The sequence below is a fragment of the Urocitellus parryii genome, chromosome 6, assembly GCF_045843805.1.
Source record: "Urocitellus parryii isolate mUroPar1 chromosome 6, mUroPar1.hap1, whole genome shotgun sequence".
Classification (NCBI taxonomy): domain Eukaryota; kingdom Metazoa; phylum Chordata; class Mammalia; order Rodentia; family Sciuridae; genus Urocitellus; species Urocitellus parryii.
In genome coordinates, this window is record NC_135536.1 from 3566099 (window position 1) to 3582749 (window position 16651).

The following is a 16651-nucleotide window of genomic DNA, read 5'->3' on the forward strand; positions in this document are numbered from 1 at the left end:
AGTTCATTAACCAATGATAGTCTTAAGGTAACTACAAAATAAATTTAAGGGTTCTAATAGTGTGCAAGGTCTTATTTAAAAAGCCCATTACAGTCAGGCACAATGGTGCACGCCTGGGCTAGGGATATAGCTCAGTTCGTAGAGTGCTTGCCATATATGGACAATCTCTAGCACCACACACACAGACAAAAGGTGCACGCCTGTAATTCCAGCAGCTTGGGAGGCTGAGACAGGAGGACGCAAGTACGAGGCCAGCCTGAGCAATTTAGCAAGACTGTGCCTCAAAGTAAAAACCGAAAAGGACTGGAGATGTAGCTCAATGGTAAATTGTTGTGAGTTAAATCCTCAGTATCAATCAATATAAAAAGCCCAATATAAAAACCAGGTGTGGTAGCGCACATCTGGATTCTCAGTGACTCTGGAAGCCAAGGCAGGAGAATCACAAGTTTGAGATCAACCTGGTCTCAAAAATAAAAAGGGCATAAAGGTAGCTCAGTGGTAGAGGTAGAGCATGAAGTCCTGGGTTCAGTTCCGGTACAAAAAAAAAAAGTATATTACAGAACAAAGTGTATGGGCACCTTTTCTGAATTTTGACAGATTTTACTGCTATATATTCCTTTGGCCCAGAGGAGACAACACCTGCTCATATTATGCAGTGATGGGGAGGTAAACTGCCAGAAAATTATAGTATCTCCTCCATCTTGTGTCACTCAAGTTTTAGAGGCAGATTACATTTTAGCCTAGTCCTGAGGAAGGAGCTGGGGGACATACAGGTCTGGGACAGGCTGGTCCTTTCAGGGTGACCCCAGAAGGAAGAAAGAAGCTATCCTGGAGCCTCCTGACTGTGCTTGGACTGAACTCCCTACTTGGTCACTGAAGTGTACCCTTTCAACCATTCTCTTCTGCCTACTATGGAACAGGGTGTTTTAGTAAAGGGGCTGTGAGAAGAGTGAGAGGGTCAACTAAAGCCTCCAGCTCATTTGACTTGTAGTTAGAGCCAGCAGGCTTGGAAGTCCTCCCTCATCAAGTGACTGAAGTCCTGACAGACAGACAGACTTGACTGTTGAGCACAACTCACTGAAGTTCTAGGTGACTGATCTCAGATGAAATAAAATGACTGGAGGGATTAAGGAGACTGAAAAGTGACATCTGGCTCAAGTGTAAATAATGGAGATGGTATGAAACTGTGCACGGAGCTAAGGGACCAGAGGAGGAAGGGCTCTGACCACTTAGGCCCCTGAGAAGATCTTGTTGTTGCTCCCTAGGACACAGGCGGTAAGCAAGAGTGTCTGCACGGGAACACTTGCAAGAGACCCTGGTCACACTGATCACAGAGAGGCTGACTTCAAAGAATTTCCTCAGGGGACTTCAACTTGGGTTTCAGGGCACACTGCTGCCTAATGGTGCATTTCACTGCCTGCTTGTGGTGCAAGCAGCAGCCTTTCTTTTTCTCTTGTATCAGCCAATGTCATTATATTTTCTGCATATTCTACACTAGATTAGAAGTAAAACCACCTCTAGAGACCTTAGTTTCCCAAGCTCAAGGCCTACTGAACACATAAGCATTGAATACGCAATTAGATATTATTGAGAATAAGCTGGGGTTTTATCTAGAAAACTATCGCATTTAAGAAAGTTATCTTGGGCTGGGGATGTGGCTCAAGTGGTAGTGTCTTGCCTGGCATGCGCGCGGCGCTGGGTTCGATCCTCAGCACCACATACAAAAAAAATAAAGATGTTGTATTTGCCGAAAACTAAACAATAAATATTAAAAAATTCTCTCTCAAAAAAAAAAAAAAAAGTTATCTTGCTTTCAATGTTAACTTCCTGAGACCAAGAGAGAGAACAATTTCCTGATTTAGCCTCTGAAAAACTTAGTGCTCATTACTCAATGATGATGAAGTCAGAGAAGATAAAATGTCTCTGTGTCTTGGGATGATCACAATGGATCTGTCTTCTGTCCTGGTGACTGCTATGGAGTGCCAACCGCTTGCCCACCTGCCCTGAACGTGCCACATGGACAGATAAGTAATCAGAAAGAATAATAATTAAAGAACAATAACAAAAACCTTCCAAGTGCCAGGCAACTTGTAGGGCTATGAAAACCTAAAAGCTTGGAGCTCTATACTTTCTCTTTTAAAGGTTTTAAAGGACAAAGTTAAGACATATATGAAACAAAACCACCAGCACCAGCTCACCACATAGAAAACACATTCCTCTTTTGCTCTGTTTGCTTGAACACCCCCAGCACCACCTGGCACTTACCTTCTTGTGAGTTTTGAAGTTAATTTACTAAAAAGATTAGTGGAGCCTCTGCTTCGAGTCTGAGACAGTGGTGTGGCTTCGTGGGACAGGCTGGGAGAGGCAGGAGGGCCGTTGTATGTTGCAGTTCGCCTTTCCCGGGGCTGGCCATGGAAAGTGCTACGAATGGCAGTGCCTCTTGGGAAGCGGATTCGGTCCGGGGTGGTGGCACTGCTAATACTGTGGGTTGAAGCAACCGGAGTTCTCTGATCAGGAATGGTGCTAGGAGACCAGAAAAGAAGAGACTCTGACATCTTTGTTCACAAAATCATGGCACATGAAAATTTATAATCACTATGCGGAGAAAGTCAGGTATAGAGAAATCAGTGGAGAAAATCAGGTATAATGTATCCAGATCCAAGGGGAATTTTATAGAACTTAGAAGCAAAAGGTAAGTTCAGTGGGAAAGGGTACCAAAGGAACAGGACAGAATGGACAAGGCCTCAAAGAGATTAAGGGAAAAGTTTGAACACATTTTCAAGGACAAAATTAAAGCAGGGGAATTCCAGGACAGAGAACGGCTAACTCACACTCTTCTCCCCCTTCACTTCCCTCTCAAATTGCTCACACACAGAGAACCGTGCCAAAATGAAAGGAAGGACTGCAGGTCCTGAAGAACTGAAGAACAGGCAACTAAAAAGTTTGGAAGCACACAAATGGCATAAAGTTCCACATGCTGAAAGCAACTTGGGGAGGAGAGGGAATGTCTCACACCCTCTGTAATACGCAGACACACACAGATGACCAAGGACACCATGAGCAGGATGCGCTTAACTAAAACCAGACAGAGGAGGACATCTTGTGGACAACTGCAACAAAATCTTAACTATAGAATCCACGGCACAGAATTAAGCAGCAGCGGGTGACACTGGTTTCACGAGGAATGTGAGTTTTCTTACGTAGCCTTGAAGTTATCTCCTTCACTGTCTATTGGAGGTAACATCATCTTGGGATGCCCAGAGGCTGACATGGACATCGACTTCTGATGTCTCAGCCGACAGGTAGAAGATGTGGCACAGACTGAGGCAGGGCTAGCTGCATAAGCGAACACTTCCGTCAGGCTGGGGGGTGGGTCAGGCAGAGGCAGAAACAACAGCGTGCTGAAGCAGTGGCCACGGAGCAGCCTGCTAAGCACACGCCGCCCTCCCCAGGCCCCTTCCAGACACATTCTGGAGATTCTGGGGCGATTGCTGACCTGTTAGCTGCTTTTTTTCAAACAGTAATTTTAAAAGTTTATTACCTTAGAGAAAATAAGAGCTCTGGATATTCATGTGAGAGGAATGGTGTCTTTTGAGATTTGCATAAAATAATGTCTACTCTAAAAGAGAGATGTTTCAATACAGATCCAGATGGTAAAGTGAATAAGTGATAAGAATACCATGCTCTCAACCTAGTTCCCAAATGTAATGACTATTTTTTTTAAAAAAAATATTTTTAGTAAAAAAAAAAAAAGAAAAAAAAATATATTTAGTGGTAGATGGACATAATACCTTTATTTTTATTTTTACGTGGTGCTGAGGATTGAACTCAGTGCCTCCCAAGTGCAAGCACTCTACCACCGAGCTACAACCCCAGCCCACTGTAATGATCATTTATTTACTGCAGTCCTAGGGGTTGAAACCAGAAGTGCTCTACCATTGAGATATACCCCAGCCCTTTTTGAGACAGAATCTCAGTGAAAGACCTGGCTGGCCCTGAACTAGAAATCCTCCTGCCTTGACCACCCAAGTCACTGGGATTATCGGTATGTGCCACCATGTCCGGCTACAATGATATTTTTTGGTACTGGGGATTCAACACAGGGGTGACTGACCACTGAGTCATACCCCCCAGTCCTTTTTTATATTTTATTTAGAGATAGGGTCTCGTTGAGTTGCTTAGGGCCTTGCTAAGTTGCTGAGGCTGGCTTTGAACTCACAATCCTCCTGTCTCAGCCTCCCAGGCCACTGGGATCATAGGCATGAGCCACTGTGCCCAGCTACAATGACATATTTTCAATGGACGAATGAAGTCATGGGTATAGGGAGCAGCTGTTATACATCAAAATATTCTATTGCATTATGAACAACAGCTTAGACCCTCCTTTATAAGGAATAATTGAAACAATGAAGGAACTGTGATTGGGCAAAGGGGAGGGAAGGAAAGGGTGGGGGTATGGATGCAGGAAAGATGGTGGAATGAGATGGACTTCATTACTCTAGGTACATGTGTGAATGCACATACGGTGTGACACTATATCATGTACAACCAGAGAAATGAAAAGTTGTGTTGCAATTGTGTACAATGAATCAAAATGCTTTCTGCTATTATGCCTAATTAGAATGAATGAATGAATAAATAAATAAATAGTTGACATTCCTAATAAGTCAACAGTCCAGGGGCACTTAGCCACTAAGCCACATCCCTATCCCCTTTTTATTTTTGAGACAAGGTCTCGCTAAGTTGCCTAGGGCTTGCTAAGGTGCTGAGGCTGGTCTTAAACTTGCATCCTCCTGTCTCAGCCTTCCAAAGCACTGGGATTATATGTGTATGCCACCATGCCAGCCAGAGCCTCTTTTTTCAAGATGGTTTTTACCATCTTGATCAGAGCCAATTAACCATTTGCAGGAAGAGTGAAAGAGTGGCTGGTAGCCAGCAGTTTCTACTGGCATAGATGGCTCTAGACATAACTACCCATGGGAGAGACACAAGGATCACACAATTCCTCAATTTCAGCTCTGCCCCCGTGTCCTAGGGTTCCAAAGGGACACAGTTTCTTTCCTTAAGAATGGCAGGACTGGGATTCTGACACTATTCTTAGTGTCTTCCTCCTGGCACCCTTCCCATGTCTGAGCCCTAGCACCTAATGGTGCTCCCCTTCTGCCCCCGTATCCTATCACTGTGGTATCCTGCTGGTGTTGACATGGAGGATTCAGGGGGTCCTCCTCTCCACATCTACTTCTGTGGTTAGTGTGGGGCTGCCCCTTCCCACTCCCCTCTGGTCTCCATGCCTTTGTCCCCAAATCTCCAGTTTAGCTACCAGAGCTGAGACCTTCCTAAAACATAAACCCAACCTTGCAGTTTATCTGCTCATGACCTTTCTCAGGGGTCTTCAGGAAGTTCAGATCCTCACTTGGCAGAGCTGTCATGGCCCTGTCAGGCACTGCTCTAGCCCCTGCCATCTCTCCAAGTTCCACCTCCTAGAACTGGACTTCCAGGTCATCAGAACTTTCATTCTCTGTCTGGTGAGCTGCCATCTTTCTATTCCTGCTTCAAAGTTCGGTCTCCTCTTGAAGATAAACCTGACACTCCCCACATGAGCTGAACTACTTCTCCTTCATCGTTAGCTCAGGCTTGCACCTGTACTGTGGTGATTCCTTTCCTGGAAGAAGTGCCTGCAGGTGCATTTCATCACTGTCTCGAGTGCATCAGAAAGCCCTAACTGCAGCAAATCTCCCCCTAACAGGTTGGCCCATTAGCCACTGGAATTGTGATGGTCCCAACAGGAGGGAGACAGAGGTCTTTGAGATGAATGGCTCAGAAGAGCTGCTTGTCCCTATGTTTTGCTTGAGAATTTCTCTCTGTGCCTTGGGAGAGAGGCTCAGTTAGCTAAGAAAGAAATGAAAACAAATGCATTATAAATAGAAGAACCTATTCTGTTTTGCTTTTTTTTCCATTCAACATCTCTTCTCCTCCTGTGGTGACAGTACTTACAGTTTGTTCTGGGGGAAGCAACTCTAGGTGCCTGGGTTGCAGGTGATACTGATCCCACCCAGACCTCCCAGCTACCTTGGCCCATAGAGGCAGACCTATAGAGCTGAAGGAGACAAACTCAGGGCTCCTGTCTGAGTAGAGCTGTGTGGGGGCATTGTCAGGTCTGCAGCAAGCCCCATCATGGAACTGCTACAGGAGGCACAACTAGGAGCTGGACCTGACTAGCCGAGAACATTTTTTTGATTATTTTTTGGGGTACATTATAATTATATATATCTAATAGTGGGATTCACTGTGACATATTCATACATGCACACAACAATAATTTAAATAATTTCATTCCCCCATTACCCCCAATTCCCTTAGTCTTCCTTCTAATTTCATAAGAACCCCTCTTTTTTTTTCTCTTTAGCTTCCACATATGAGAGAAAACAAAATCTTTCATTTCTGAGTCTGGCTTATTAACATAATGCTTGGATGTTCCAATCATTTTCCTAAACTTTTTTTTTTTTTTTGTACCAGGGATTGAACCTAGAGGTGTTTAACCACTGAGCCACATCCCCAGCCCTATTTATATTTTATTTTGCTTAGGTGCTCGCTAAATTGCTGAGGCTGGCTTTTAACTTGTGATCCTCCTGCCTTAGCCTTTTGAACTGCTGGGATCATAGGCGCGCAGCACCCAGAACTTAATTTTTTTTTTTTTAAATTTTAAATCTTTTTAGTTGTAGATGGACACAATACCTTAGTTTTATTTATTTATTTTTATGTGGTGCTAAGGATAGAACCTAGTGCCTCACACATGCTAGGCAAGTGCTCCACCACTGACTTACAACCCCAGTTCTACCCAGAACTTTTAAAGATACATGAACCACTATACGAACTTTTTTGTCTTTATTAACCCAGTTTGGACTGTCACACACAAAAGAGCCTCTAAACTTGGTTTAAGTATTTGACAAAATGATTGGCTGTTACCTATACATGATTTATAGGCATACACAGACACACACAGACACACACACACACACATACACTCTCTCTCTCTCATTATTTTTCTAAGTCACAGATAAGCATCATTGTCTCTTGTTCTCTGATCTGTTCCAAGCAGGTCAGTGGTCAGTCAATACATTTGGGTGCCCTAGCCAGCTGCTAACATTTTTTGCCAAACTGGGAACTAGGATCAATGACTGCACTGAGGAAAGCAGGAAAGGAGAGGCAGGAGTTGTCTGGCATTTCCCCTGGAGAATATAAACAGCTCAAAGTTTCTGGAAAAGGGTAGGCCTTTCAGGCAGTGTCTGGCCCAGGAAGCATACAACAGATGCCTGGCTGAGGTGTAGGCAAAACCTAGAGGGCACGTAAGACAGTGAGAGTAGATGCACAGGTGCCTTGCAGCAGAGACCTGATCCTCCCTGAAGAGAGAGGACTTTCTAAAAATGGAAGTGTAACTTACTTGTGATCCTCCTACTTCAATCTCTGAGTAGCTAGGATCACAGGTGTGTGCTACTATACCCAGCTCCAATAATATTTTTATTTAGAAATTTAATTCACGTTACACCATGAATTCCACAAAGCAAGCAATGAAACAGGATATGTATTGCTGACTTCTGAAGCAGGCTTAGCATTCTGCTTTGGAAACGGTAAATTTTTGCTGCATTTCAAGCTCGTACAACCAAACTCACAAAACACTATCTTCAATGTATACACCCTATACAATAATGGGCTAATATATATTCTACAAGCTCATTAAGTTGGTTGTTGTGAGAGTTTAAACAATTTTCCCTTATGAAGAGTACTGAAAATGATGTTACGTTTCATAGTTTAGCCCATAATAATCCTCAACTGCAAAATAGTATATTGCATTTGCTTTAATAGATAATGGGTCCAAAGAGGAATTGTTTTTTTAAGTTGCATGAAGCCAAGTTTCTATGAGCCTTCCCAACTGTTTTGTATTTGTGACTGATAACTTCTTCTTTTTGAAACTCTAATCCACTTACAGCTGCTAAGGGACAGGCACTTTGAATTGTTTGCTATTCAGACTCCTCTCCCACATCAGAACATTTTGATGTGACATGTGCTCACTAAAAGCATACTCAGGTCAGGCAAAAGCAGAATTAAAACTATTCCTGTATAAAAGGCACATGTACTCACTGTCATTAGTCCTTTTCCCTGTGGCCCGATGCTAACCAAGCAGATAAAATAGTAAAATCACTTTACAATGAAAAATTTTAACCAATGATACCTAGTTCCCAAACTTCTTTTAGGACTCTGTTGTGTTTTACCTTAAGGGTACAATATTACTTCCTTAAATGAGAACATCCTTTTGCAGTCTTATGTAGCACGGGGGCTGATGAGCAGAGTGCCAGGGTAGGTTGCTCAGCAGCATTATTAACTTGCAAGGTTAGGCACAGTCTATGGAAACCAGGAAAAGTCTTCACATTCTTTCTGAGCAATTTATGATTCATAACAAGAGCTAAGATTTATTGAGCACCATGTGTTAGTGTTAGTGTTTTGCTTAGTGGTCAGGAGCAACACAGCAGAAAGCAGGCTGGCCATCAGCATGCCTGGCTCTAACATTAGTCCCACACAGAAAACCACGCACAGGAGCTTGTGCCAAACAAGAACCTGCCAAGACCTGTGCTTCCCGCAGACACCAATGACAAGCTCCATGTTTTCTCTTACACAGGAAAGCTGACAATCAAAGAAAGATTGCACTAGAATCAGTACATAAAGCTGATTTTAAAAAGGAAAGAAAAAATACCAAACTATATATATAAAAACCCACTTGTGCTGTCTTGTGGCAAAAGGAAAAATAATCTGTATTTGGTGAGCCTTTGAAATAACATCCTATTTTCAGAGTAGAATTTTGAAGGTGGTTAGGGCTTGTTAAGACAGGCATAGGCCTTGGTTTTGTCAGCCCCAATCACTTATGTTGGAATTCTGTATGAACAGCTGCATACAGAATAGAGTCCAACATATTTAAGGTTGAAAGTGGAACAATGTGCTTGTTCCAGAAGTTAACAGGCCCAGGCATCCTGCAGCTCACTTGCATTTTCAAGTAGTGAAGTCATAAGATGTGAGGTGGGAGAGGACAGGACAAAGCAGAGAGCTTTGAGTCAATGATGCAGAGGGAAACCTCAACCATCAATGTTAAGGGAGGGAAAATTGTCCCATTCATGTCTTCACAAAATGAAAAACATGACCACTAGTTAGCCTTCAAACTCAATACTTGTACAGTTTTTCAATTACTCTATAAAATAGAAAGAATAAAATACAGATATTTTGAAAACTACAAGCCCTGTTTTGTAGGGTGTGGTGCTAAGGTTCTGTTTGGCTGAAGACAACATCTTCCAAAGCAAAGTATTTCAATGACTGATGCTGAGAGAAGCAAGAAGGCCCAGGTGACAGTCAACCTCATCTGGCCCAGGTGATAGATACAGGGCAGTCAACCTAATAAGGAAGGTGTCTTTAGGGGATGCAGAAAGGAAATGACTCAAAGGAATTAAAGAAGTCTTCAAAGTACTTCCATGAATAAATGGAGTAATTTTAAAAAAGGTGAACTGGAGAAGGGCACGTGTGCACTTGGCCTGAGTGTGCAATGTGCACACACTCAGTCAAAAGGGTGGAAGCAATGAAAGACTTGCTCTAAACACTCTCCCGCAGCCCCCATTTTGGTAGTAGGGATTGAACCCAGGACTGCTTAACCACTATGCCACATTCCCAGCCCTTTTCTAAATTTTTAAAAATTTTGATACAGGGTCTCATTAAGTCACCTAGGGCTTTGCTAAGTTGCTGAGGCTGAGGCTGACTTAGATTTGCCTACCTCAGCTTCTGGAATCACTAGGATTATAGATGTATGCCACCATGCCTGACTCTTTAATATTTATTTTTCAGTTTTCAGTGGACACAACATCTTTATTTTATTTTATATGGTGCTGAGGATCGAACCCAGCGCCCCGCGAATGCCAGGCAAGCGCGTTACTGCTTGAGCCACATCCCGAGCCCTAAATAGTTTTTTGTCATAAGGAAAAAGACAATGTTAAGACATACACACAGAAGTCAGAAAATAGGACACCATAATGTAAATATTTCTTAAAATTCATTGACTGATTAATAGTCTTACATAACAAACAGCCTCTTATCAGTTCAAGCCTAAATTACCTATGAAACAGGGACATGATGGACAATTAGGGTTTGAGCAGGGGAGGGTCTTTCTCAAGGGTCACAGAAGTTATGGGTCACATGTCATCTGACTAATAGAAACAGAAACCATCAGTGCCATTTTAGAGAGTTAGTGTCAGAAGAAAAAAACAAAAAAACTTTGATGTTAGATATGACCAGATGATGTTTATGGCCCTGGGAGGCCAAGAGACAACAAAAGATGTGAACTTATTTCATGGATCTTCACTCCAGAACTCACTTTTATCTTTTCACTTGGAATTTGGATGATACACTACTTTTCCAAAAGTAAAGAAGGAAAATCCATACCAGTCTGGGAAAACTATTTTATATAGAACATACATTTAATTACACTCTATCAACTCAAGTTTCTTTTTTTTCCTCTCTCCCTAAACTAGTCCTACCTCATGGTCTCTGGACCTACTTAATCCTACTTTTCTGTTTATTTATTTTATTTCATAACCCAAGACAGTTGTTTGCAGTTGTCTGATGCTCCTCTTCTGCCTTATTGTCTTTTAAACCATTCAGAATATCAGACTCCCTTTCTTCTGGATGCTCCAATATGTCTGAGGGAGGGACTCTTGCTGCTACCATGGCCATTGGTGTCTTTGTGGCACTGGTACCCTTTCTTGAATACTCACTGCCCTACCTTGTACTCCCTGCTTCAGGCCCCCAGCCTCCCACTTTCAACCCTGCTTAAGTAACTGACATGTACAAAATCTGACCTCCCTCACCCCATTCACTGTTCTGCAACAAGCCAACAGCCAGCCACGCTCTATCACATGGGGAGGACTAACCTAGTCCTCTTCTCATCAGGCCCTGCCAGCCAGGAGGGTATACTTGGGACAGTAAGAATTTGGAAACCTAGCATCTTGCAATCAAATTTACTTACCTTCCAAGAATACTTACTATTATTTGAATTTTGATTATAAAAACTGAGAAATAAACAACATACTTCCATTTCTCTTAGAAAAAGAAATTTTTGTGCCAACAGGTCACTGTCATACCTGTTCTCCTTGCCATTCTGGATGACTGAATGCCTGTCCGCTGTGGTTCTCTCACTGCAAACATAAGTATTCCGCCGTGTCATCCCACCAGATGCTGTGCTACTCTGTAAGAAAAGGGCGTTTCTTTGTTAAACTATTAGGTTAACTACAGACCAATAAGGAAAAAAAGAACACATCTATGTAAGCACAAATACTCAGTCTTTAAAAACATGCTAAATTATCAACAGCAATGGCCAAAAGACAAAAAAAAAAGGAGACGTCAACTTGTATAACTCTCATCTGGCAGACCCAGTGAAAAGTAGCTATGACAGAGTGACTTTGAAAAGCTGGTCTATTAATAACAAATAAAATAATCATCCACAGATTACTTAAAATCAGGACAATAGGGTGACCCACTATTTTTTAAAAGCAAATACTTTCACAATAAAAAATTATATTATATATATATAAATTATAAAGTAAAAAACTCTTGACATAAAACATCTGCATGATATTGGATTTGATAAGATTCATAGACAGGGCACCAAAAACATGAACAACTTAAAATAAACAAACAAACAAACAAATAAATAAATAAATAAAATTAAGGCAGATTTTAGCAAGTGGATAACGTTATGGGTGCAGTGGTGCATACCAGTAATTTCAGCAACCCAGGAGGCTGAGGCAGAAGGATCAAATTTGAGGCCAGCTTTAGCAATTTTGCAACTTAGTGAGACCCTGTCTCAAAAAAAAAAAAAGGAAAAAAAAAAAAAAAAGACTGGGGATGTGGCACAGTGCTTAAGTGTCACCAATTTGATGCCAGGTACCAATCTCTACCCCCCAAAAACAGAATTGTGTGTATCAACGAACATTATCAAGAAAATAAAGAGAAACTCCTAGGCTCAAGTGATCTTCCTGCCTCAGCCTTCCAAGCAGTTGGGACTGTACAGGCACATCACCATGCCTGGCTTCAAACAACTTAATTAAAAACAGGCAATATGCTGTGCGGGGGGATTAAATGAACTCTAGATGGGGCAAAGAGGAAAAGGGGAGGGAAAGAGAGCAGGTACAGGGGTAGGAAAGATGGTGAAATGTGATGGTTATCATTATCCTAAGTATATGTATGAAGACACAAAGGATGTGACTCTACTTTGTGTATAACCAGAGATATGAAAAATTGTGTTCTATATATGGAATGTGAATTGTAAGGCATCCTGTTGTCATATATAACAAATTAAAATTAAAAGAAAAAAAAAGAAAAAATAAATAGTGAACAATAAAAAAAAATTACAGATTGAAAAAAAAACAACAACAAAAAATATCCCCAAAACGGGCAGTTGAAGGGCTGGGGGATATGCTAAGTTGGTAGAGTGCTTGCCTTGCATCATGCACAAGGCCCTGGGTTTAATCCCTAGCACCACCACCACCAAAAAAAAAAAAAAAGCAACTTGAGCTGGATTCACACCTGCAATCACAGTGACTCAGGAGTCTGAGAGGCAGGAGAATCTCAAATTCGAGGTCAGCTTCAGCAACTTAGTGAGACCCCATCTTAAAATAAATAAAAAGGGCTGGGGGTGTAGCTTAGCACCTCTGGGTAGCAAATCCCCAGTAACAAAAATAAAAATAAAATAAAATAAAAAGTAAAAAGGGCAACTTGAATATAAATTTATCCAAAGAAATTATACAAATGGCCAAAAAGCACAGAAAAAGATGTTTGATTATCATTGGTCATTAAGGAAATATAAATCAAAACCATGAAATACTACTTCATACTCACTAGGATGGTTATAATAAAAATGAAAATAGTGTTGGCAAGGATGTGGAGAAACAGGAACTCTCATATATTGCTGGGAGGAATGTAAAATGATGCAGATGTTAAAGTTTGGTAGCTCCTCAAAAAGTTAAACAGAATGACATGACCCAGGAATTTTATCCTTTGGTATTATGTCCAAGATAAATGAAAAGCTAAATAATCCACATGGAAATTTGCACACAAATGTTTATAACACTTTATTTGGGGCTGAGGTTGTGGCTCAGTGGTAGAGTGCTTGCCTAGCATGCATGAGGCACTGGGTTCCATCCTCAGCACCACATAAAAATAAAATAAAAATGCAGTATCCACCTAAAAAACTAAAAAATAAATATTAACAAAAGAATGTTTATAACACTTTATTGAACATAATCAAAAGGTGGAAATAACCTAAATTCCTATCGACAGATATTCAGACAAATTGCGGTCTCCATGTACCCAAAGGCATATTAGTTAGCTGTAAAAAGGAATAGAGTAATAATACATGTTACAACTCAGATGAATTCTGAAAACATGCTGACTTAAAGAAGGCAGACACAAAAGAACACACATTACATGGTTCCACTTATATGAAATGTGTGGAACAGGCAAGCCTGGAGAGAGAAAACAGACTGGTGATTGCCAGGGGAGGAGAAATGGGATGATATTTAATGGGTAGAGGGTACTCTTTGGGATTGTTGAAATCTTAAGAAACTGGAGAGAAATGGTGGTTGCACAACACTGAGCACAGTAAATGCCACCGAGCTGCATACTTTAAAATGGGTAACTATATGTCATGTGAATAGCATATCAATCTAGCTCTTGAAATAAAAAATTTTTAAAAAGGAACTAAAGTCAAAATGATGAATTTTATCATTTTCTCCCATCCTTCCCTCTTCCCTGTCTGTATAGGGGATTGAACACTCAGCGGGTGTTTGTCATTGAGCTACATTCCCAGTGGCTTTTTTTTTTTTTAATCATGAGACAGCGTTTCCCTAAGTGGTTAGGTCCTTGCGAGGTTGCTGAGGCTGGCCCTGAACTTCCAATCCTTCTGCCTCATCCTCAAGAGTCATTGGAATCACAGGCAGGTGCTGGCTTCGTATAATTTATTATTATTATTATTATTATTACTACTACTACTTTTTGCAGCACTGGAGATGGAACCCAGAGGTGTGCACATTTGGCAAGTGCTTTACCAGTTCTTTTTTATTTTTGAATTAGGGTCTCGCCAAATTGCTATGTCTGGCTTAGTCCCCTGAGCCACTGGGAGTATTACAGGTGTGCAACATGATGCCCATTCCAATCTATAATCATTTCTTTCTTTCTTTTTTATACCTTTAGTTTATTGATTTATATGTAGTTCTGAGGATCAAACCCAGGGCCCCGCACATGCCAGACAAGTGCTCTACTGCTGAGCCACAACCCCAACCCCCATTTTTTTCTTTTTAAAATATTCTTTTAGTTGGGCTGGGGCTGTAGCTCAGTGGTAGAGCACCACCTTGCATGTGTGAGGCACTGGGTTCGATCCTCAGCACCACATAAAAATAAAGATATTAAAAAAAAACATTCTAGGGCTGGGGATGTGGCTCAAGCGGTAGTGCGCTCGCCTGGCATGCGTGCGGCCCAGGTTCGATCCTCAGCACCACATACAAAGATGTTGTGTCTGCTGAAAACTAGAAAATAAATATTAAAAAATTCTCTCTCTAAAAAAAAAAATATTCTTTTACTTGTAGATAGACATGATATCTTTACTTATTTATTTATTTTTATGTGGTGCTGAGGATCGAACCCAGTGCCTCACATGTTCAAGGCAAGTGCTCTGCCACTGAGCCACAACCTCAGCCCTATAATCTTTTTTCTAATCATATAATTTCTGAACAAAGATAAAGCACTCACCCTTAATACAGCATGAGTGGACCATGTGCAGTAAAACATTGAAAACTAATGGGACAAATTATGATAATGTTGTTGCTATCATCTGGATGACTGTTCCCCAAGGTCCAGACATTAAAAGACTAGGCTCTAGTGTGGCAATATTGGAGGTGGGGCCTGGTGGTAGGTACTTAGGTCATCAAGGTTGTGGCCCTGAACCATCCACTCTCTGTTTCCTGGCTAATGAAGTGAGTGGTGTGTTCCACCACATGTTCCTGCCATGATGTGCTGCCCTCACTGGAGGCCCAAAGCCACAAAGCTGCCCTGTCCTGGACTGGAACTGCTAGAACTGTGAGCCAAAACAAACCCTTTCTTTTTATAAGTTACTTGCTTCAGGTATTATATTCTAGCAATGCTAACTAATACATGGCTAATTACTCTGCTATCTTATTTTTCATCAAAATCTCTTTTTCGTTCTTCAAGGTGTCAAGTACAGACACAAAGCCAGGATCCGATATCAGTCAGACTTGGTGCTTCAGATAATGCCACAGGTGACTTCTGCCCTTTATCTCCTGTCCTTTCCCTCCCTGCCGCTTGGTCCTTACGATACAGACAGGTTTATCAGTACTGCCCTTCCTGCTTTCTATCTCCTCCACTTCCCTGAACCTCAGGAAGGGCAAGCAATGGCCCAGGAACCCTTGGCAAAGTCTGGCATGGAGAAGCCCCAGAAACATTTATCATCAATCCTCTGAGGACCTAGTCCTTAGGTTTTAGGCATTAATATTTCAAACATGTTAGGTTGTTATGCTGATGTTTCTTTAGAAATACCACAATGCAGCAATGTCAGTCTTCAACTGTGGTGCTTCTGGTCTCCACATAAACGTGAAGTTTCCTTATTCTTCCAGGAAGAAGGAAAAATTCAGTAGGATATCTGGTACAAGATCTTGGTGTTCATCTGCTGAAATTTGGTCCCAGGCCTTGGGCAATGCTTGGATACCTGCCAAGTCTCCCCACTGGATAGAGGAAAAGAGATACTTTCTCTTCAGATACGAACTTCAATAATGTCTCTCAATATCTTGCAACCATTTCAACATGTCAGCCACAGAAGGGCTCTCAGCCGAGGGCTGCAGAACAGCATCAAGGCTGACCACATCTGTGTGTTGCTCATAGATCCGAAACACTTGCTCCACATGGCTGCTGACCGTGTCGCCCATCTTGAGGAGGGTGGCTAGCCTCTCTCCTAGCTTGTCCAGGACAATGTCCCCAGCCGCCAGCTGCTTGCGCCTCAGCCACTCCTGTAAGTCCGGGAAGGCCCGGAGTGCCAGCACATCTTGGAACCGCACACTTTGCGTGGCCTGCAACTACTCTACCAGGTTGCTGAGGGAGGCCAGGAGCAGCGAGCAGTCCCCTCAGGGTGCTCTCCCACAGGCCCTGCTGCTCCTCCACTGCTGGGAAGCACTTCTTCAGGGCCTCCTGCACAGCAAGTAAAGGCCGGTCTTGAGCCATCTTCTTCCGGAAAGCACAGCGGCTCGCACTCTCTATTTTATTTTTGGGTAGCCCAAGGCAACTTCTCTTTTATGAACAAATATAGGTAGCTGATAATGCTCAAGATGTCTTTTTGCAACAGTAGCATGCAGAAAGGTAAGAGCAATGACAATGGAAAAGGCATGAAAGCAGAGAATGAAGTCCTTCCTTGTCTTTTCTGCTAACAACAAAAGTCGAAGAATGAATTTAAACCAAAAGGCCATGGAATGACAATTCCGTTTTATGGCATTCAGAAGGCAAAATACAGCCAGGCATGATGGTGCATGCCTGTAATCCCAGTAACTTGAGTGGC

At 42.0% G+C, this 16651-nt stretch overlaps 1 protein-coding gene and 1 pseudogene across 11 annotated transcripts in view; both read right to left on the bottom strand.

Moving 5' to 3' along the window:
• Positions 1 to 16651, bottom strand: part of Mark3 (microtubule affinity regulating kinase 3) — a 101463-nt gene that overhangs the window by 6603 nt on the left and 78209 nt on the right. For all 11 annotated transcript variants that reach the window (XM_026405466.2, XM_026405464.2, XM_026405465.2 and 8 more), the window contains 2 exons: positions 11175 to 11278; positions 2266 to 2523 (listed from right to left, as the gene is read on the bottom strand). In XM_026405466.2, the coding sequence (XP_026261251.1) occupies positions 2266 to 2523; positions 11175 to 11278 (362 nt within the window). The remainder of the gene's footprint in view (positions 1 to 2265; positions 2524 to 11174; positions 11279 to 16651) is intronic.
• On the bottom strand, positions 15708 to 16320 carry LOC113194405 (AFG2-interacting ribosome maturation factor pseudogene; annotated as a pseudogene).